At 48.3% G+C, this 24,267-nt stretch overlaps 1 protein-coding gene across 1 annotated transcript in view; it reads left to right on the top strand.

Moving 5' to 3' along the window:
• Positions 1–24,267, top strand: part of TIE1 (tyrosine kinase with immunoglobulin like and EGF like domains 1) — a 538,492-nt gene that overhangs the window by 241,568 nt on the left and 272,657 nt on the right. Inside the window, exons 4-6 of the mRNA XM_069642443.1 lie at positions 5,653–5,808; positions 15,055–15,186; positions 22,609–22,746. Of these exons, the coding sequence (XP_069498544.1) occupies positions 5,653–5,808; positions 15,055–15,186; positions 22,609–22,746 (426 nt within the window). The remainder of the gene's footprint in view (positions 1–5,652; positions 5,809–15,054; positions 15,187–22,608; positions 22,747–24,267) is intronic.

The raw sequence follows: 24,267 nt of genomic DNA, 5'->3' as shown, positions 1-24,267 counted from the left end.
CTAGGTTTCGTTTTGCTTACCTGCTGCTAATGAGGCAAAAGTCCAAAGTTGGGAGAGAATTCCAACCAGTCCTGTGGGTCTATTGAGCAGTGTGTTATACATTGTTGCAGAAGCGAATCCGTTGTTATTTTTCTGCTGTAATCTGTATTATACGTATTTAGAGGTGTAGTTCAAGGCAGGCCTACTAGATAAGGGGCATCCAATAATGTTACTAACAACTAAATGATATAACGGTACATATGTTCCCTTAGCCAATCCCTCCCGTCAATAGGTTTTTAATGTTTGCCACGTAGGATGACATCATAGCTGACATACATTGAGGTATAAAGCCTTTGTATAATCAGATTATTAGTGTGAGTGTGTGGACTATGAATCGTTGTTCGCCGGATTACCCTACTATATTGAGCTGATAATAAAGAGGTAGTTTGACATATTCTTTGAGTGTGTGCGGTTATTTGGCTCTGAGATCATTATTGGTAATTCCATCTGGCACGTGGAATGCTCCGGGTTCTACTGCACCACATATCAGCGTGAAGGAAGCTCTAAGGCAAGGGAACCCTCCATAAGAATGGAAACGGGGATTGAGTACAGTAACAGGGATACAATTAGAAGGAATGAGCAGTAATGGCGCGATTGGAATTCTTAATCAATCGGATGAGCCACCACCAAAGGGGGAGCTTCCCCCACACTGAGCGGACATTGTGGTCCAAACTCCCCTTTCCATTTCTATCTCCGACTGACCCTTTCTGTCAGTGATGGTTTGGGATTGCCAGGCCGAGCTCCATTAGTAAAGGTTCTCTCTGCATGTGGTCACCGTTTGGAGTGCTTCCTCATCTGTTGTATCTTGCTATGGTAGAGTTGGTTTCACCGGCTCAGCGCGGGGAGGTCTGCTCTGTTTGGTTTAAGCATCCTCTCTTGGTGATGGCTCCGGAGATTGGCCCCATTAATCATCACTCGATAACAGATTATAAGGGCCCTCTGATGAGGGCAACGGTTTTGCTTGACTTGGTAGGACTTTAGAAATAGGGATGATGTTGGGGTGAGTCTAGGTCTGTGGTATTCAAATATGTGCCAGGACATTCGATCTAGCAAGACAGAACTGTTCTACTGGGCACCCCACAAATGGTCAATTATCAACCCAGGGTGACTCCCTGCGCTTCAAGGCGTGGCACGGGTACACTGTGGCCTGATTCAGTCCAGGTCACTTGGGGGCTGTATTTCAAACCCTTAAGTACTAAGTGTGTGTATTTTCATAAGACTTTATATCACCCTGGCAAAATATGACGGTTTTTCTAAGTACTGTGGCCGTTCAACAGTGGACGCCTCTGAACACCCATTATCCCCCAGATACCATGGGCGCCCTCTATCATTAGCCTTTAACATTGAGATCAAAGCCCTTAATATGATGCAATTGATACTGTTATATTAAGAAGAGTGGCAAGCCCCTCGACTAAGAACGAACATGGGTCAAAAACCCTGTTCTATGGAATTTCTCCCACTCAGGAAGGTCTCCAGAGAGATCATGCAAGAGTGAGGGAGCCCCTCGACTGAGAACGAAAGTGTGTCAAATATCCTATTCTGTGGAATTTCATCCACTCAGGAAGGTCTGCAGAGATCATGCAGGAGTGTGGGAGCCCCTCTACTGAGAACAACCATGAATCAAATACCCTGTTATATTTAACTTCGTCCACTCAGGAGGGTATTTGTATTTGTATTTGTTTCTTTGTTTATTATTTATATCGCGCCCCGAATCTTGGGGTAACTGGGCACTTGAGAAACATATGAGTTGCATACATGTGAGGCAATAGACATACAATAACAGGTAAATAGTAAAGCATACGGAGGGACCCTGGTTACAGATGGGTCTGCTGAAAATAGTAGTTTGTACAGTGTCCAGATAAGAGGAAATTGGTAACAGGTGGGATGACAGCAAAAGGCACTTATACAGAATGAAATAGGAGGTCAATTAGGAGAAAGTGCAAAAGGTGGTGAAGAAGAAGTGCTGTGAGGTGGCGGGGTAAGGAGGGGTCAAGTTAATCTAGAGGCTTACTATTGAGCCCGTTTTTAATTCTGGCTTTGAAGGTAAGGAAGGAGGGTTCTAGTCTGAGTTGGATGGGAATGGAGTTCCATCGTTTTGCAACTTGCACCGGGAAGCTAGCTCCTCCAGCTGTCTTTGGGTTGTACCTTGGTACCACCAGATTGAATGAGTAAGTCGATCTGGTGGTGCGTGAGGCTGGAAGTTTGCATATTTTGTCAGACAGGTATTTAGGGGCTGTATTCGAGAGGCATTTATGTGTGATAGCCAAGGTGCGTAGTATGATTCTGTCACGAATAGGCAACCAATTAGCTTTGTGTCTGAGAGTGGAGATTCGGCTGGATCTGGATAAACTAAGTGCTGCTCTTAATGAGTTATTCTGGAGGACCTGAAGTCTGTTTAGGTTGAGTTCGGAGGAGCCTAAGAATAGAGTGTTACAGCTACTTGTCTATAGGTATGATTTACAGCTGTAAATCAGTTTATTGGTGTAGGCTGTAGAGGTCGCCAAATGGCTGACTTGTTTTTTAATGGATAGTGCTGCGTACAGATAAACCCCCAGTGTTGTTATCTGTTTAAATACTTTGATGTTGTTACCATCAATGTCAAACGATGAATACCTAGAGTCGAGTTTATTCAAACGTGCCTGAGTGCCCACGATCATTAGCTTAGTCTTATCGTCATTAAGACATAAATTATTGGTGGCCATCCACGCTTGGATTTCAAGATATATATCGTTCAGTATTTTAGAGTCTTGGACGTAACAGCCAGTTAGGCGGGTGAGGACTTGGGTGTCATCCGCATAGTTGGTGTAGATGACACCCAGTTTGTCCAAAAGATCGAATAGCAACTTTATAAATATATTGTATAGTGTGGGTGACACACATGAGGCTTGCGGGACTCCACAGAGTATGGGTGTTGAGTTTGCTGAGGCTGATGGGGAGAAGACTCGAGTGGTCCTATTTGAGAGAAAGGAATTGACCCACTCAGATGCATTTGTGGAGAATGCTGCAGCTGAAGTAATGTGCTTTGTGAGAATTTGGTGGTCGACGAGGTCGAAGGCCGCTGATAGGTCTAGGAGTAGGAGGATTGCTAGCTTACCTTTGTCCTTCGCCTCGTCCATTTGGATCTTTAGATCAAGGAGAGCTGTCTTGGTACCGTGTCTCGGCCTGAAGCCCGATTGTCTAAGGCCTAGAAGTTCATTTTCCTATAAATGCTTCTGAATTTGCAAGTAGGGCACCCGGTTCAAGATTTTTAGAAGAAATGAGATGGTGGTGATGGGCCTATAGTTTGTGGGGATGTGGGGATATTTGAATCAAGGTTGTTTTTTTTTAGGAGGGGAATCACCCAGGCTTCCTAGAGGTTATTAGGTACCTGGTTGGTCGAGAAGGAAGTATTTATCAGGGTGGTGATGAAGGGGCCTAGGTTTTTTGCACCTTCCTTGATGATGGAGGCTGGACAAGTGTCCCCTTGACAGGGTCTGCAGAGAGATCATGCAAGAGTGTGCGAGCCCCTCTACTGAGAACCGACATGGGGCAAATACCCTCTTCTATGGAATTTCATCGACTCAGGAGGGACCACAACCACGTTTTAAGTCACTGAACCCTTCAAAGAGGAGAAATATCCATGTGCATATCAGTCTTTTCCCACCCACATGGGGCAGCCCAGCACGGAAATGCCAAGCAAACCTGCTCTGAACAAGAGTACCATCAGCCAACCCAGAGACATGTTTCGGTCACATGTCTGAGTTTGCTGACGGTGCTATTATTCAGAAGAGACTTGCTTACTAATATGCAAATGGATGTTTCTCCTCTGTGAAGGGTGTAGTGAGCTAAAGCCCGGTGAAAGAGATCCATGAAGCCGGGTATTTGAGCCATGTACATTCCCGGTAGAGGGGCTCCCATAACACTGCAATCTCAGCATCAGTCATTAGTGGTGATTATAATGTTTGTTTCACTGCGGAAGCTTGTGTAAGTGTTGAGTTAGTTAGCATTTACACAGGCCTTTGATATTGCACATTATTATGTCAGGTGGAGTCATTATATGATTTTCAGAAATAGAACAGATTTGAGCAATGAAGATCAAAACATTAATTCATAAGGTGTATTTTGCGACGCTTTGTTACTGTGTCTTTGTGTTAAACACACATGCTGGTTACTTTCTCTGCATCACACTAGGCTGCAGCTTCTAATTAGAGGACTGTACGGGCTACACTATAGCAAGTCTACATGCCTTAGATGTCCCGGGTGTTCTGAAGGGACATTGCCTGTGCAGGATTACATTGTATCCTGTCAATGGCTGAGGAGTGGCCTTCTGAAGGGACATTGCCTGTGCAGGATTAAATTGTATCCTGTCCAGGCTGAGGAGTGGCCTTCTGAAGGGACATTGCCCATGCAGGATTACATTGTATCCTGTCCATGGCTGAGGAGTGGCCTTCTGAAGGAACATTGCCCGTGCAGGATTACATTGTATCCTGTCCATGGCTGAGGAGCGGCTTTCTGAAGGGACATTGCCTGTGCAGGATTAAATTGTATCCTGTCCAGGCTGAGGAGTGGCCTTCTGAAGGGACATTGCCCATGCAGGATTACATTGTATCCTGTCCATGGCTGAGGAGCGGCTTTCTGAAGGGACATTGCCTGTGCAGGATTACATTGTATCCTGTCAATAGTTGAGGAGTGACCTTACATTGTATGATGTCCCTGGCTGAGGCGTGCCCTTCTGAAGGGACATTGCCTGTGCAGGATTACATTCTATCCTGTCCATGGCTGAGGAGTGGCCTTCTGAAGGGGCATTGCCTGTGCAGGATTACATTGTATCCTGTCCATGGCTGAGGAGTGCCTTCTGAAGGGACATTGCCTGTGCAGGATTACATTGTATCCTGTCCATGGCTGAGGAGTGCCCTTCTGAGGGACATTGCCTGTGCAGGATTGTATTATATGCTGTCCCTGGCGGAGGAGTGGCCTTCTGAAGGGACATTTCCTGTGCAGGATTACATTGTATCCTGTCCATGGCTGAGGAGTGGCCTTCTGAAGGGGCATTGTCTGTGCAGGATTACATTGTATCCTGTCCATGGCCGAGGAGTGCCGTCTGAAGGGACTTTGCCTGTGCAGGATTACATTGTATGCTGTCCCTGGCTGAGGAGTGACCTTCTGAAGGGACATTGCCTGTGCAGGATTACATTGTAACCTATCCATGGCTGAGCAGTGGCCTTCTGAAGGGACATTGCCTGTGCAGGATTACTTTGTATCATGTCTATGGCTGAGGAGTGACATTCTGAAGGGGCATTGCCTGTGAAGGATTACATCATACCCTGTCCATGGTTGAGGAGTGGCCTTCTGAAGGGACACTGTCTGTGCTGGATTTCATCGTATCCTATCCTTGGCCTCCACACTCAACAGAGGCTGCGATCAAATGCAGCTTTACTACACCACTAAACACATGAGGTGTAGGAGCACACACAATGTAGGTGCTGAAGTCCTCAGGCGCTTCCTTATGCCTCTCCTATCCTTTTGTAACCTTCCTCCCCCTCCTGCCATGCCTCCTTCACTGGCCCAACACCTCCAAGTCCTTGCCCTGCCATTTATTTGAGGGACCTCACTACTTCCTTCATCTCTCCTCAGGTACCTTCTACCAGGTTACATACAGGGCAGACATGAACGACGGCACCGCCACCCTACGCATCCCCATGGCCAGCACGAGTCAAGCCGGGGTCTACAGTGCGGGGTTCCTGGGTGAGAGCCCCCTGGTGAGCGCATTCTTCAGGCTCATCGTGCGAGGTAAGTCAACACACTCATCTTCTAGAGCTGTGATATGGGCATGCCTATCACACACCTTGGTGAGCATTAAGATGCCTCATTTCACAGTGCTTTCTGTGGTTGGTCTAGTAAGGCCTAGTAAGATGGTTTGTTTTGTTCCCCTTTGACTTCCCCTTCCTTGTCTTGTCGCGCCTATGAGTACAGGCGCGTTATAAATGACTTATATCCTACCATTGGTGCAAAAGAAACATGACGAACATGCTTTGGCAAACTCCCTCCAAAAACAACTACTGTCCCAGCCACTTCACATGCAGCAACCCCTCTGAACCAACAATTCTGTCCCAACCACTTCACATGCAGCAACCCCTCTGAACCAGCAATTCAGTCCCAACCACTTCACATGCAGCAACCCCTCTGAACCAACAATCTGTCCCAACCACTTCACATGCAGCAACCCCTCTGAACCATCAATTCTGTCCCAACCACTTCACATGCAGCAACCCCTCTGAACCAGAAATTCTGTCCCAACCACTTCACATGCAGCAACCCCTCTGAACCAGCAATTCTGTCCCAACCACTTCACATGCAGCAACCCCTCTGAACCAGCAATTCTGTCCCAACCACTTCACATGCAGCAACCCTCCTGAACCATCAATTCTGTCCCAACCACTTCACATGCAGCAACCCCTCTGAACCAGCAATTCTGTCCCAACCACTTCACATGCAGCAACCCCTCAGAACCTGCAATTCTGTCCCAACCACTTCACATGCAGCAACCCCTCAGAACCTGCAATTCTGTCCCAACCACTTCACATGCAGCAACCCCTCTGAACCAACAATCTGTCCCAACCACTTCACATGCAGCAACCCCTCTGAACCAGCAATTCTGTCCCAACCACTTCACATGCAGAAACCCCTCTGAACCAGCAATTCAGTCCCAACCACTTCACATGCAGCAACCCCTCTGAACCAGCAATTCTGTCCCAACCACTTCACATGCAGCAACCCCTCTGAACCAGCAATTCTGTCCCAACCACTTCACATGCAGCAACCCCTCTGAACCAGCAATTCTGTCCCAACCACTTCACATGCAGCAACCCATCTGAACCAACAATCTGTCCCAACCACTTCACATGCAGCATTCCCTCTGAACCAACAATTCTGTCCCAGCCACTTCACATGCAGCAACCCCTCTGAACCAACAATTCTGTCGCAACCACTTCACATGCAGCAACCCTTCTGAACCAGCAATTCTGTCGCAACCACTTCACATGCAGCAACCCCTCTGAACCAGCAATTCTGTCCCAGCCACTTCACATGCAGCAACCCCTCTGAACCAGCAATTCTGTCCCAGCCACTTCACATGCAGCAACCCCTCTGAACCAACAATTCTGTCCCAACCACTTCACATGCAGAAACCCCTCTGAACCAGCAATTCTGTCCCAGCCACTTCACATGCAGCAACCCCTCTGAACCAGCAATTCTGTCCCAACCACTTCACATGCAGCAACCCCTCTGAACCAGCAATTCTGTCCCAACCACTTCACATGCAGCAACCCATCTGAACCAACAATCTGTCCCAACCACTTCACATGCAGCATTCCCTCTGAACCAACAATTCTGTCCCAGCCACTTCACATGCAGCAACCCCTCTGAACCAGCAATTCAGTCCCAACCACTTCACATGCAGCAACCCCTCTGAACCAACAATCTGTCCCAACCACTTCACATGCAGCAACCCCTCTGAACCATCAATTCTGTCCCAACCACTTCACATGCAGCAACCCCTCTGAACCAGAAATTCTGTCCCAACCACTTCACATGCAGCAACCCCTCTGAACCAGCAATTCTGTCCCAACCACTTCACATGCAGCAACCCCTCTGAACCAGCAATTCTGTCCCAACCACTTCACATGCAGCAACCCTCCTGAACCATCAATTCTGTCCCAACCACTTCACATGCAGCAACCCCTCTGAACCAGCAATTCTGTCCCAACCACTTCACATGCAGCAACCCCTCAGAACCTGCAATTCTGTCCCAACCACTTCACATGCAGCAACCCCTCAGAACCTGCAATTCTGTCCCAACCACTTCACATGCAGCAACCCCTCTGAACCAACAATCTGTCCCAACCACTTCACATGCAGCAACCCCTCTGAACCAGCAATTCTGTCCCAACCACTTCACATGCAGAAACCCCTCTGAACCAGCAATTCAGTCCCAACCACTTCACATGCAGCAACCCCTCTGAACCAGCAATTCTGTCCCAACCACTTCACATGCAGCAACCCCTCTGAACCAGCAATTCTGTCCCAACCACTTCACATGCAGCAACCCCTCTGGACCAGCAATTCTGTCCCAACCACTTCACATGCAGCAACCCATCTGAACCAACAATCTGTCCCAACCACTTCACATGCAGCATTCCCTCTGAACCAACAATTCTGTCCCAGCCACTTCACATGCAGCAACCCCTCTGAACCAACAATTCTGTCGCAACCACTTCACATGCAGCAACCCTTCTGAACCAGCAATTCTGTCGCAACCACTTCACATGCAGCAACCCCTCTGAACCAGCAATTCTGTCCCAGCCACTTCACATGCAGCAACCCCTCTGAACCAGCAATTCTGTCCCAGCCACTTCACATGCAGCAACCCCTCTGAACCAACAATTCTGTCCCAACCACTTCACATGCAGAAACCCCTCTGAACCAGCAATTCTGTCCCAACCACTTCACATGCAGCAACCCCTCTGAACCAGCAATTCTGTCCCAACCACTTCACATGCAGCAACCCATCTGAACCAACAATCTGTCCCAACCACTTCACATGCAGCATTCCCTCTGAACCAACAATTCTGTCCCAGCCACTTCACATGCAGCAACCCCTCTGAACCAACAATTCTGTCGCAACCACTTCACATGCAGCAACCCTTCTGAACCAGCAATTCTGTCGCAACCACTTCACATGCAGCAACCCCTCTGAACCAGCAATTCTGTCCCAGCCACTTCACATGCAGCAACCCCTCTGAACCAGCAATTCTGTCCCAGCCACTTCACATGCAGCAACCCCTCTGAACCAGCAATTCTGTCCCAACCACTTCACATGCAGCAACCCATCTGAACCAACAATCTGTCCCAACCACTTCACATGCAGCATTCCCTCTGAACCAACAATTCTGTCCCAGCCACTTCACATGCAGCAACCCCTCTGAACCAACAATTCTGTCGCAACCACTTCACATGCAGCAACCCTTCTGAACCAGCAATTCTGTCGCAACCACTTCACATGCAGCAACCCCTCTGAACCAGCAATTCTGTCCCAGCCACTTCACATGCAGCAACCCCTCTGAACCAGCAATTCTGTCCCAGCCACTTCACATGCAGCAACCCCTCTGAACCAACAATTCTGTCCCAACCACTTCACATGCAGAAACCCCTCTGAACCAGCAATTCTGTCCCAATCACTTCACATGCAGCAACCCCTCTGAACCAACAATCTGTCCCAACCACTTCACATGCAGCAACCCCTCTGAACCAGCAATTCTGTCGCAACCACTTCACATGCAGCAACCCCTCTGAACCAACAATCTGTCGCAACCACTTCACATGCAGCAACCCCTCTGAACCAGCAATTCTGTCCCAACCACTTCACATGCAGCAACCCCTCAGAACCTGCAATTCTGTCCCAACCACTTCACATGCAGCAACCCCTCAGAACCTGCAATTCTGTCCCAACCACTTCACATGCAGCAACCCCTCTGAACCAACAATCTGTCCCAACCACTTCACATGCAGCAACCCCTCTGAACCAGCAATTCTGTCCCAACCACTTCACATGCAGAAACCCCTCTGAACCAGCAATTCAGTCCCAACCACTTCACATGCAGCAACCCCTCTGAACCAGCAATTCTGTCCCAACCACTTCACATGCAGCAACCCCTCTGAACCAGCAATTCTGTCCCAACCACTTCACATGCAGCAACCCCTCTGAACCAGCAATTCTGTCCCAACCACTTCACATGCAGCAACCCATCTGAACCAACAATCTGTCCCAACCACTTCACATGCAGCATTCCCTCTGAACCAACAATTCTGTCCCAGCCACTTCACATGCAGCAACCCCTCTGAACCAACAATTCTGTCGCAACCACTTCACATGCAGCAACCCTTCTGAACCAGCAATTCTGTCGCAACCACTTCACATGCAGCAACCCCTCTGAACCAGCAATTCTGTCCCAGCCACTTCACATGCAGCAACCCCTCTGAACCAGCAATTCTGTCCCAGCCACTTCACATGCAGCAACCCCTCTGAACCAACAATTCTGTCCCAACCACTTCACATGCAGAAACCCCTCTGAACCAGCAATTCTGTCCCAGCCACTTCACATGCAGCAACCCCTCTGAACCAGCAATTCTGTCCCAACCACTTCACATGCAGCAACCCCTCTGAACCAGCAATTCTGTCCCAACCACTTCACATGCAGCAACCCATCTGAACCAACAATCTGTCCCAACCACTTCACATGCAGCATTCCCTCTGAACCAACAATTCTGTCCCAGCCACTTCACATGCAGCAACCCCTCTGAACCAGCAATTCAGTCCCAACCACTTCACATGCAGCAACCCCTCTGAACCAACAATCTGTCCCAACCACTTCACATGCAGCAACCCCTCTGAACCATCAATTCTGTCCCAACCACTTCACATGCAGCAACCCCTCTGAACCAGAAATTCTGTCCCAACCACTTCACATGCAGCAACCCCTCTGAACCAGCAATTCTGTCCCAACCACTTCACATGCAGCAACCCCTCTGAACCAGCAATTCTGTCCCAACCACTTCACATGCAGCAACCCTCCTGAACCATCAATTCTGTCCCAACCACTTCACATGCAGCAACCCCTCTGAACCAGCAATTCTGTCCCAACCACTTCACATGCAGCAACCCCTCAGAACCTGCAATTCTGTCCCAACCACTTCACATGCAGCAACCCCTCAGAACCTGCAATTCTGTCCCAACCACTTCACATGCAGCAACCCCTCTGAACCAACAATCTGTCCCAACCACTTCACATGCAGCAACCCCTCTGAACCAGCAATTCTGTCCCAACCACTTCACATGCAGAAACCCCTCTGAACCAGCAATTCAGTCCCAACCACTTCACATGCAGCAACCCCTCTGAACCAGCAATTCTGTCCCAACCACTTCACATGCAGCAACCCCTCTGAACCAGCAATTCTGTCCCAACCACTTCACATGCAGCAACCCCTCTGGACCAGCAATTCTGTCCCAACCACTTCACATGCAGCAACCCATCTGAACCAACAATCTGTCCCAACCACTTCACATGCAGCATTCCCTCTGAACCAACAATTCTGTCCCAGCCACTTCACATGCAGCAACCCCTCTGAACCAACAATTCTGTCGCAACCACTTCACATGCAGCAACCCTTCTGAACCAGCAATTCTGTCGCAACCACTTCACATGCAGCAACCCCTCTGAACCAGCAATTCTGTCCCAGCCACTTCACATGCAGCAACCCCTCTGAACCAGCAATTCTGTCCCAGCCACTTCACATGCAGCAACCCCTCTGAACCAACAATTCTGTCCCAACCACTTCACATGCAGAAACCCCTCTGAACCAGCAATTCTGTCCCAACCACTTCACATGCAGCAACCCCTCTGAACCAGCAATTCTGTCCCAACCACTTCACATGCAGCAACCCATCTGAACCAACAATCTGTCCCAACCACTTCACATGCAGCATTCCCTCTGAACCAACAATTCTGTCCCAGCCACTTCACATGCAGCAACCCCTCTGAACCAACAATTCTGTCGCAACCACTTCACATGCAGCAACCCTTCTGAACCAGCAATTCTGTCGCAACCACTTCACATGCAGCAACCCCTCTGAACCAGCAATTCTGTCCCAGCCACTTCACATGCAGCAACCCCTCTGAACCAGCAATTCTGTCCCAGCCACTTCACATGCAGCAACCCCTCTGAACCAGCAATTCTGTCCCAACCACTTCACATGCAGCAACCCATCTGAACCAACAATCTGTCCCAACCACTTCACATGCAGCATTCCCTCTGAACCAACAATTCTGTCCCAGCCACTTCACATGCAGCAACCCCTCTGAACCAACAATTCTGTCGCAACCACTTCACATGCAGCAACCCTTCTGAACCAGCAATTCTGTCGCAACCACTTCACATGCAGCAACCCCTCTGAACCAGCAATTCTGTCCCAGCCACTTCACATGCAGCAACCCCTCTGAACCAGCAATTCTGTCCCAGCCACTTCACATGCAGCAACCCCTCTGAACCAACAATTCTGTCCCAACCACTTCACATGCAGAAACCCCTCTGAACCAGCAATTCTGTCCCAATCACTTCACATGCAGCAACCCCTCTGAACCAACAATCTGTCCCAACCACTTCACATGCAGCAACCCCTCTGAACCAGCAATTCTGTCGCAACCACTTCACATGCAGCAACCCCTCTGAACCAACAATCTGTCGCAACCACTTCACATGCAGCAACCCCTCTGAACCAACAATTCTGTCGCAACCACTTCACATGCAGCAACCCCTCTGAACCAACAATTCTGTCCCAAGCGCCTTATTTGCTGCTGCCTCCAGCCCAACCACTTTAGGATCAACAACTTCTACCCAACCACCTCCAGGCTACCACCTTTGGCCCACCTACCCCCGCCTCCCCAACCACCTTCAGTTCTGCCTCGTCCAGTGCGACCAGCTGACCCTCAGCCGGATCTAGATTGACCTCATCCTGGGAAGTCCTGTAGGGTGGCATAAGGGCTGACCTTGGGCTGGAGACCAGGGGCTGTGCTACTATTTTGCTAGGCACAAGTGCAAGCGATAGCCAGAAGGTGTCAGTGTAAGGTTATCCCTGGGCTTTCTGCTCATAGGAAATGTGTGATGCAAGCACACTCCCCATCCTGACCTGGGGGTGCTCCAACAGAAGCAATCGTAGATATCAACTGGCCCACCCTTTGCTCTGGCAGGTGTCCCTGCAAGAAGACCATTTATTTGCCAAATGGAGGCAACTTGCCCATCTCTTTGTGGCCCCCATTCTTTTCTTGTCCACCCTTTCATGATCTCTGCACAGGATAGTCTTACAATCCCTAATGTCCTGTTCTGTGGTTGTGTAGACGGTGCCCTGAAGGCGCCATCTATCTGAGTTCTGTTCTAGGGAAAAGGAGGGCGAGAGAGAGGGAGAGAAGGGGTGTGAGAGAGAGAGACAGAAGGAGATAAGGGCGAGAGAGGGGGTGAGAGAGAGGCACAGAGAGAGGGAATGAGAGACAGAGAGAGGGAGAGCGAGGGGAAACAGAAAGATACAGAGGGAGAGATGATTAGAGAGAGAAAGACGGGCAGAGAGGGGAGAGAGAGGCAGAGAGAGAGTGAGAGAAAGAAAGAGAGGGATGGGAAGAGAGAGAGAGAGAGGGGAGACAGAGAGAGAGGGGGAGAGAGACCTAGAGAAAGGGAGCGCGGGGCGAGACAGAGAGAGAGGGAATTAGAGAAAGACGGGAAGAGGCAGTGGGGAGAGATAGAGACCGAGAGAGAGGGGAGAGAGACAGGGAGAGGGGGAGCGAGGGGAGACAGAAAGATACAGAGGGAGAGATGATGAGAGAGAGAAAGACAGGCAGAGAGGAGAGAGAGACAGCGAGAGGGAGCGAGGGGAGAGAGAGGCAGAGAGGGAGGGGGCGAGAGAGAGGGGAGAGACAGAGGGGAAGGAGAGAGACAGAGAGAGGGGGAGCGAGGGGGGAGAGACAGACAGAGAGGGGTTGGTGAGAGAGAGAGAGAGAGAGAGGGATTGAGAAGAGAGAGAGGGGGTGAGAGAGAGGGAGTGAGAGAGAGACAGAGAGGGAGGGAATGAGAGAGAGAGGGGAGAGACAGAAGGCTGAGAGAAAGAGAGGGGGTGAAATACAGAGAGAGGTGGGCGAGGGGAGAGAGAGACAGAGAGAGAGGTGGTGAGAGAGAGACAGAGAGGGAGGGGGTGAGAGAGAGACAGAGTGAGATGGAGCGAGGGGAGAGAGAGGCAGCGAGAGAGGAGGGTGGTGAGAGGGAGAGGGGAGAGACAGAAGGCTGAGAGAAAGAGAGGGGGTGAAAGACAGAGAGAGGGGGCGAGGGGAGAGAGAGACAGAGAGAGAGGTGGTGAGAGAGAGATAGGGAGGGGGTGAGAGAGAGACAGAGTGAGATGGAGCGAGGGGAGAGAGAGGCAGCGAGAGAGGAGGGTGGTGAGAGGGAGACAGAAAGAGACAGAGGGAGAGGTGGTGAGAGAGAGGGGGGATGCAGAGAGAGAGAAAGAGAGAGAGGGATTCGAGGGGGTGCTAGAGAGAGACAGAGAGAGAGGGAGTGAGAGAGAGACGAAGGGAGGGGTTAAGAGAGAGAGGTGGAGAGAGACAGAGAGAGGGATAGAGACAGTGAGGGAGAGAGAGATGCAGAGGGAGGGGGAGTGAGAGAGAGACACAGAGGGGGTGAGATAGAGGGAGAGAGACAGTGGGAGAGAGAGGGAGAGGGCGAGAGTGCGTTGTAGTCGCAGTCATGTAATGTTGTGGTATACTACGTTTGGGTATGCTACGCCATTTTATTTGCTATGTTGACTTATGCTATGTGTGTTATGCTGTCATGTGTTTGCATCGTACCATACGGTCGGTACACATGATTGATAAAACCCCATAACATGAAATCCTCTGCCCTGCTTTGACATGCTGTGCTATGTTAGGGTTGGTATGGGGCACTATGTTATATAATGACACGCCCCTTTGTGTTAAGCTACTGGGACATGTTATGTTGCGTTGGTCTGCTATACTAGTTTGTTTTGTCAAGTTATGGAGCATCACGTTAGGTCCAGTTTCAGAATCCAAGCCCTCGGGCTTTGGGGAAGGCTAACTTAAGCCCCCGAAGGTACCGAACACTGCATTATTTGGCACCCTGGAATTCGTGCATTTTCTGTGCATGCCTGCACTGCAGGCTAATGATGGCCTCATTCCACTTGGGGTCCTGGGCAATGCTAGGCAGGGATCTTGCTCCCTTTCCCTCCTTCATTTGGACATGGCTGCCCCCAGCCTTCTCCCGGGAACTCTAGGCAGTGTGCCCCGGGGGCACGAGAGGACACGCTTCAGCTAAGCTCCCTCTATCACAGCCAGGCAGTGCCTTTATATTGGAAGTCCTGCAGAAGGGAACCGCTTCTGTTTGGAGACCCCCTCCCTAATGTTCATCTTCTCTTTTGCACAGGGTGCGCCGCAAAGAAATGGGGGTCCACGTGCGAGAAGGAATGCCCCGACTGTCTGAATGGGGGCCGCTGTCATGACATCACTGGCGAGTGCATCTGCCCCCCTGGCTTCATGGGCACCCGTTGTGAGAAGGGTGAGTACGATAGGCCCGGGCAGGGGCCAATGCCAACAAGACCAGAATACCCCATGGGGCAAGAATACTGGTGCTCTGTGCATTAATCATGTGATGCCCTATCAAAGCATTGGGACCCCACACTGCAGGGGTCATCAAAGGGTGTATATGTCTTTAAGAGTGGGTGGGGCCATCCTGCCACTCAATATCTTGGCAACAGGTGGGATTTGGTTCACTTTGCTACAAGAATGCACTCTTTGACACTGATCAGCGGTGGGAAGCACCCCGTTTCTACTCAGAAGCAAAGTGATGGGCACCCCAATTCATAATGAGTATCGGTCTGCAGAACTGGACCTGCAGGACTTCTGTAGGAGTGTTGTCCAACTCCATCGTTTAGTTTATTTCCCTTTGCTCCTCCTCCTCCAACTCCATTAGGGTCAGACGCTTCTCCAAGCAGAGAGTTGGGGGCAGATCTATCTCCGCAGCTGGGGCCTCCCTCTGGAATAGCCTCTCTGCCTCCCTGAAACTTGAACCTCCAGAAGAACCTCAAGACCTTCCTCTTTGCTTCTGTCTTCTCTCTTCCTCTTCTCTGCTGATCGCCTATCAGTCACTGCACTGGTTTACCTGGCCACCCTCTGAACCATGGGCCCAGGTCCCTGTCCTCCCAGCTGCACACCTGCACTGCCCCCGGCAACCCTGCACTTGGGCCTGTATCTGTAACTCTACCGCCTCCCTACCTACACTATCCATAACTTATCGTACTACACTTAACTTGCACTGCCACCTGTTGCTGCACTTCTTGTTTCATATGTATGTCCTATGTCCTGCACTTATCTTCCTCCCTTTCCCTTGGCACTTCATCCCCTCCCCTTCTTCCAGCACTTTTCCCCCTTCCTCTACCCTGCACTTGCGCAATCTCAATATCACTGGGCCTAATAAGATCGTTGTCTTGTCCCGCGTGTTCCCCCCGCCTCGTCGCGCTTCAAACACTTGTGTATGGGCGCACTATGAATGAAATATCATATCATATCATATTTGTAAGGTTGATCCCCATTATCCAACCATATAAACTGGGATTAGAGTGATGATGATGTCAACCATATAAACTGGGATCAGAGTCATGATGATGTCATCCATATAATCTAAGATTAAAGAGATGATGTCTACCATATAAACTAGGACTAGAGAGATGATGATGTCATCCATATACACTAGAATTAGAGAGATGATGATGTCATCCATATAAACTAGGATTAGAGAGATGATAATGTCATCCATATAAACTGGGATTGAAGAGATGATGATGTCATTTATATAAACTGGTACTAGACAGATGATGATATCAACCATATAAACTGGGATTAAAGATATGATGATGATGTCATCTATATAAACCAGGATTAGAGAGATGATGTCATCCATATACACTAGAATTAGAGAGATGATGATGTCAACCATATAAACTAGGATTAGAGAGATAATGATGTCATCCATATAATCTAGGATTAGAGAGATGATGTCTACCATATAAACTAGGACTAGATAGATAATGAAATCATCCCTATAAAATGGGATTGGAGAGATGATGATGTCATACAAATAAACTGGGATTAGAGAGATGATGATGTCATTCTTATAAACTAGGATTAGAGAGAGGGTGATGTCATTCATGTAAACTGGGATTGGAGAGATGATGATGTCATACAAATAAACTGGGATTAGAGAGATGATGATGTCATTCTTATAGACTAGGATTAAAGAGAGGATGATGTCATCCATGTAAACTTGGATTGGAGAGATGATGATGTCTACCATATAAACTAGGACTAGAGAGATGATGATGTCATCAATATAAACTAGGATTAGAGAGATAATGATGTCATCCATATAATCTAGGATTAGAGAGATGATGTCTACCATATAAACTAGGACTAGAGAGATGATGAAATCATCCCTATAAAATGGGATTGGAGAGATGATGATGTCATACAAATAAACTGGGATTAGAGAGATGATGATGCCATTCTTATAAACTAGGATTAGAGAAAGGATGATGTCATCAATATAAACTAGGATTAGAGAGATAATGATGTCATCCATATAATCTAGGATTAGAGAGATGATGAAATCATCCCTATAAAATGGGATTGGAGAGATGATGATGTCATTCTTATAAACTAGGACAAGAGAGATGATAATGTCATCCATATAAACTGGGATTGGAGAGATGATGATGTAATTCATATAAACTGGGACTAGACAGATGATGATATCAACCATATAAACTGGGATTAAAGATATGATGATGATGTCATCCATATAAACTAGGATTAGAGAGATGATGATGTCATCCATATACACTAGAATTAGAGAGATGGTGATGTCATCCATATAAACTAGGATTAGAGAGATAATGATGTCATCCATATAATCTAGGATTAGAGAGATGATGTCTACCATATAAACTAGGACTAGAAATCATCCCTATAAAATGGGATTGGAGAGATGATGATGTCATGATGATGATGATGTCATACAAGTAAACTGGGATTAGAGAGATGATGATGTAATTCATATAAACTGGGACTAGACAGATGATGATATCAACCATATAAACTGGGATTAAAGATATGATGATGATGATGTCATCAATATAAACTAGGATTAGAGAGATGATGTCTACCATATAAACTAGGACTAGAGAGATGATGAGGTCATCAATATAAACTAGTATTAGAGAGATAATGATGCCATCCATATAATCTAGGATTAGAGAGATGATGTCTACCATATAAACTAGGATTAAAGAGATGATGAAATCACCCCTATAAAATGGGATTGGAGAGATGATGATGTCATACAAATAAACTGGGATTAGAGAGATGATGATGTCATTCTTATAAACAAGGATTAGAGAGAGGATGATGTCATCCATGTAAACTGTGATTGGAGAGATGATGATGTCTACCATATAAACTAGGACTAGAGAGATGATAATGTCATCCATATAAACTGGGATTGAAGAGATGATGATGTCATTCATATAAACTGGGACTAGTCAGATGATGATATCAACCATATAAACTGGGATTCAAGATATGATGATGATGTCATCCATATAAACTAGGATTAGAGAGATGATGATGTCACCCATAAACACTAGAATTAGAGAGATGGTGATGTCATCCATATAAACTAGGATTAGAGAGATAATGATGTCATCCATATAATCTAGGATTAGAGAGATGATGTCTACCATATAAACTAGGACTAGAGAGATGATGAAATCATCCCTATAAAATGGGACTGGAGAGATGATGATGTCATACAAATAAACTGGGATTAGAGAGATGATGATGTCATTCTTATAAACTAGGATTAGAGAGAGGATGATGTCATCCATGTAAACTGGGATTGGAGAGATGATGTCTACCATATAAACTAAGACTAGAGTGATGATGATGTCATCAATATAAACTAGGATTAGATTAAATATAAACTAGGATTAGATAGATGATGTCATACAAATAAACTGGGATTAGAGAGATGATGATGTAATCCATATAAACTGGGATTAGAGAGATAATGATGTCATCCCTATAAACTAAAATTAGAGAGATGACAATGTCATCCATATAAACTAGGATTAGGGAGATGATGATGTCACCCATATAAACTGAGATTAGAGAGATGACAATGTCAACCTATTTTTATACCGATTTTCCATGGGATTTAGAGTATTTGCTTTCAGTCTTAATGGCAATGAACACCTGAAGGGCTTTTATTGGCAAATGCACTTATTCTCAACCCCAAGTGCAGTCTTGGCCGTGCTGAACGCCTGTACCTTGATACTTGTGTTAAAACACCTCTATCTGTCTATCCTCTGTCCACACATCACCATGAACCCTGAATGTACACACACCCGTACACTGATTCACCAAAATGTTAGCAATAATGTATGTAACACCTCATGACTGATGACATCAGAGCAAGTGGCATTTTGAGACCTTTAACCCTGTCGACATCACAGAAAGTCACAGAAAGTGATGTCACATGACCTATGACCCTAACAACACCACACCCAGTGACATCAGAGATGTTTTCAAAACAATATAAAGTGTAAGATTAAAAATACTATATCAGGCTCAACATTATTTTAGTTCCTAATAATGTTTGGAATGGGCTGGCCCCATTTTCCATTTCTGAAGCCATGATAGGCCCGAAGTACAGCCAGTAGAAACCACAAACCCCAGGGGCACTGATTTCATACGCCTGCCTCACTCATCTGGCTGCCATGTTATGTATTTATAGTCTCACACGCCACTTAGTTACCATATACAGCCTGGTATGCATAGCGTAGTCCATTATATGCCAAGGACAGTCTGAAGTGTGCCAATGCTTCTATCTTATGCCAACTAAAAGCTCTTATCTCAAATATAGCTCCAAAAGTCCAGGTGCTAACTTAATATGCCACGTGGAGCCTCAAATGCCACGGTACATACAACATACGCCACTATGCCACATATAGCCACCCGTGTCCAGGTTCTGCCAATGTATGACAAGTGCTGACCGTTCCTAAGCTTCCTCTCCCTTTGGCATGGTTTCAAGTGGCACTGGGTGCAGAGGATGGGTCTAGGAGGTTGGAAGGACCATGATCGCTGGGGCAGGGTCTGGTCCTCCCATCCTTTTTCTGCCAGCCTTCCCAAAGTAGGTATGGGAACTCTCCACTGCTCTATGAAGAGGGAGGAAAAGAGCCCACTGCTTGTCTCATGGCTCATCGCAGCCCTGTGATACACTCTTCCATGAACCTGGGGTCCCATGCCTCACAGCCCTGTGATACACTCTTCCTCAAACCTCGGGTCTCACACCTTGCAGCCCTGTGATACTCTTCCATGATCCTGGGGTCCCATGCCTCACAGCCCTGTGATACACTCTTCCATGAAACTGGGGTCCAACACCTCACAGCCATGTGATGCACTCTTCCTCAAACCTCGGGTCCCTCGCCTTGCAGCCCTATAATACACTCTTCCTCAATCCTCAGACCCTCGCCTTGCAGTCCTGTGATACACTCTTACTCAATCCTCGGGTTGCACGCCTCGCAGCCCTGTGATACACTCTTCTGAAATCCTCGGGTCCCTCGCCTTGCAGCCCTGTAATACACTCTTACTCAATCCTCGGGTTGCACGTCTGACAGCCCTGTGACACACTCTTCCTCAATCCTCAGGTCCCTCGCCTTGCAGCCCTGTGATACACTCTTCCTCAATCCTCGGGTAATCGCCTTGCAGCCCTGTGATACACTCTTCCTCAATCCTCGGGTCCCTCGCCTTGCAGCCCTGTGATACACTCTTCCTCAATCCTCGGGTTGCACGCCTCGCAGCCCTGTGATACACTCTTCTTTGATCCTGGGGTCGCACGCCTCGCAGCCCTGTGATACACTCTTCTTTGATGCTGCTGTCTCCCACCTCGCACCCCTGTGATAGACTCTTCTTTGATCCTGCGGTCGCACGCCTCGCAGCCCTGTGATACACTCTTCTGCAATCCTCGGGTCCCTCGCCTCGCAGCCCTGTGATACACTCTTCCTCAATCCTCGGGTCCCTCGCATTGCAGCCCTGTGATACACTCTTCCTCAATCCTCTGGTTCCTCGCCTTGCAGCCCTGTGATACACTCTTCCTCAATCCACGGGTCCCTCGCCTTGCAGCCCTGTGATACACTCTTCCTCAATCCTTGGGTCCCTCGCCTTGCAGCCCTGTGATACTCTTCCTCAATCCTCGGGTCGCTCGCCTTGCAGCCCTGTGATACACTCTTCCTCAATCCTCGGGTCCCTCACCTTGCAGCCCTGTGATACACTCTTCTGCAATCCACGGGTCCCTCGCCTTGCAGCTCTGTTATACACTCTTCCTCAATCCACGGGTCCCTCGCCTTGCAGCCCTGTGATACACTCGTCCTCAATCCTCGGGTCCATCACCTTGCAGCCCTGTGATACACTCTTCCTCAATCCTTGGGTCCCTTGCCTTGCAGCCCTGTGATACACTCCTCCTCAATCCTCGGGTTGCACGCCTCGCAGCCCTGTGATACACTCTTCTTTGAGCTTGGGGTCTCACACCTTGCAGCCTTGTGATAGACTCTTCTTTGATCCTGGGGTCGCACTCCTCGCAGCCCTGTGATACACTCTTCCACAATCCTCGGGTCCCTCGCATTGCAGCCCTGTGATACACTCTTCCTCAATCCTCTGGTTCCTCGCCTTGCAGCCCTGTGATACACTCTTCCTCAATCCACGGGTCCCTCGCCTTGCAGCCCTGTGATACACTCTTCCTCAATCCTTGGGTCCCTCGCCTTGCAGCCCTGTGATACTCTTCCTCAATCCTCGGGTCGCTCGCCTTGCAGCCCTGTGATACACTCTTCCTCAATCCTCGGGTCCCTCACCTTGCAGCCCTGTGATACACTCTTCTGCAATCCACGGGTCCCTCGCCTTGCAGCTCTGTTATACACTCTTCCTCAATCCACGGGTCCCTCGCCTTGCAGCCCTGTGATACACTCGTCCTCAATCCTCGGGTCCATCACCTTGCAGCCCTGTGATACACTCTTCCTCAATCCTTAGGTCCCTTGCCTTGCAGCCCTGTGATACACTCTTCCTCAATCCTCGGGTTGCACGCCTCGCAGCCCTGTGATACACTCTTCTTTGAGCTTGGGGTCTCACACCTTGCAGCCTTGTGATAGACTCTTCTTTGATCCTGGGGTCGCACTCCTCGCAGCCCTGTGATACACTCTTCCACAATCCTCGGGTTTCACGCCTCACAGCCCTCTCATACACTCTTCTTCAATCCTCGGGTCCCATGCCTCACAGCCCTATGATACACTCTTCCTCAATCCTCGGTTCCCACGCCTCGCAGCCCTCTGATACACTCTTCCTCAATCCTTGGGTCCCTTGCCTTGCAGCCCTGTGATACACTCTTCCTCAATCCTCGGGTTTCACGCCTCACTGCCCTCTCATACACTCTTCTTCAATCCTCGGGTTCTTCCTCAATCCTCGGGTTGCACGTCTCGCAGCCCTGTATACTCACGCCTGCCCGCTCCTCTAACATGACATCGCATGGCGCCTGCGTGTGCCCATCAAGCTGATGATCCTGGTCCTCTTTAGTGCAGGCCAGTTCCCGTCTGCGCTAGTGGGATAAGGACCCCAGTGCCAGGTCAGCTTTGCTATGCCAGGCAGGCATCACCATGCCCAGTGCTATCATGCCAAGTAAGAAGTGGTCTAATACAAGATAAGGGTCCCTGCCCATGTGATTGTTGGACTGGCTGAGGTGGGTGGTCCTGGATAATATGGACCCCCATGCACCACAGGTATGCCACAGGTATGCTCCTCGCAGGCGCGCACCCGTGGCAGGAGATCCTGGTCACTGACCAACAGTGGAAGATTCACACATGTTGCCACTCCTTTGCAGCCTGCCGTGACGGGAGGTTTGGACCCAACTGCCAGGAAGTTTGCAAGGACCAGAGCTGCCAAGGCCTGAACTTCTGCCTCCCCGACCCGTACGGGTGCTCGTGCGCGACCGGCTGGAGTGGACTCCAGTGCAACACAGGTAGGACCCCATTACTCCCCAGTGGCCTCATACTTGCTTGCTGGAATTGTGACCCGGAAGTGTGTTCATAGCGGTTCCGGAGGCTTGGGTGGGCAGGGGGGGTGCATTCCTGCAGCTCATGGTCAGTTGTATTTCATTGAGTTACAGTGCAATGAACCACCAGGTAAGTGGGCAAAAATACAATTTACAAAAAGAATAAGTAGCATTTAAAATGTAAAATGACTAGGATGACATAAACAACATACAATCAAGGAAAACTCAAATAACAAAACAGCTTGTATCCGGAACGGAATAGTTTGAAACTTGGTAGGGCCCTGAATCCAGGAGGCGGGCCATTTCTAATACCAACATTGTGGGCAGCACCTCTGCGGAAGCAGGTGAAGGCAGCCCCCTGGTGGCACAGTCTGTTTTGCACGTAACGGCACTCCTCCGTTCCTTGCACACCACCCTGGCTACTGTAAACACTGTAAACTCAACACACATTGTACGCATTGCACACTTTTTAAGAACGGCAAAGAATCAAGTACACTGCAGTCCTTTTGAAATATTACCAAATCTTCACAAAACACGTGTCACATACATGTTCAAAAAAGACATTCAAAGGCAATGGATGGCTAACACTTAGGCCAACTCAACAATCAGCAGATGGTGAGCTCTCCCAATGATTGCACAAATACCACATGCAATGCGAGCTATACAAGCTTCCGTATCAAAACAACTGTACACTGTTTACACACTGTAAACATTGGAGAGCTTGTTCTGATTGTAAACATGTGATAACTAAAGGTGGACCCGGAGGGTAGGGAAGGCCAGCGATAAGATCTCTGGACCCAGATTCCATGAAGAAAGGGTTCCACCATCTAGGCTCGCGTGCTGGCCTGGATTCATGCCAGCGGCGTGCCCATCCGGGTTTGCGACGTTTTGGTGGGCAACCCCTCCATCAAGTTCGGCACTAGCATTAATGCTGTATCACAAACGTTTCAAAGTGTACAGAGTTCTGCAGGACACCCAACACCATTTTGAGAATAGCCTGATTTCTTTCTGTAATCATTAATAGTGGTGTCCAATGTTCCTAAATCTCACTATGAGCCTTCGCTGGTTATACCCTTAGATCTAGTGCTTAACATCGTGAAAGAAGGCAGTCTATGTACTCACAGAGGGAGTTTTTTGCTCAAATTAGAAGATTATTTTGTGAAGTATAAAATGTTTGAATACACAATTTATTGTTCAATTGTAAAATGTGCCTCTTAATGATACATGAATCATTCGTGCATGAGGTGAACATTAACATGTTGTATTTAGACAGTGCTACACTTACCATGGCCACTAGCACAGTATTCAATAACACCTCCTGCTCTCATTGTTCATCATTGTAAGGTGTATGTTTTTAGCCACACTCACTCATTTTACTGATATAGTAATAATGAGCTCCTGCCTTCCGCAAGGCTTATCTTAAGCACATTCGCAGCTCCTTACTCTTTAGAAAAGAATGCCTTTTTAAATGTATTTCTAGTTGTGTTC

This window comes from Ambystoma mexicanum, chromosome 1q, assembly GCF_040938575.1.
Source record: "Ambystoma mexicanum isolate Mex_15411 chromosome 1q, UKY_AmexF1_1, whole genome shotgun sequence".
Classification (NCBI taxonomy): domain Eukaryota; kingdom Metazoa; phylum Chordata; class Amphibia; order Caudata; family Ambystomatidae; genus Ambystoma; species Ambystoma mexicanum.
The sequence above is the reverse complement of the archived record's forward strand: the minus strand, read 5'-3'. Positions and strand labels throughout refer to the sequence as shown.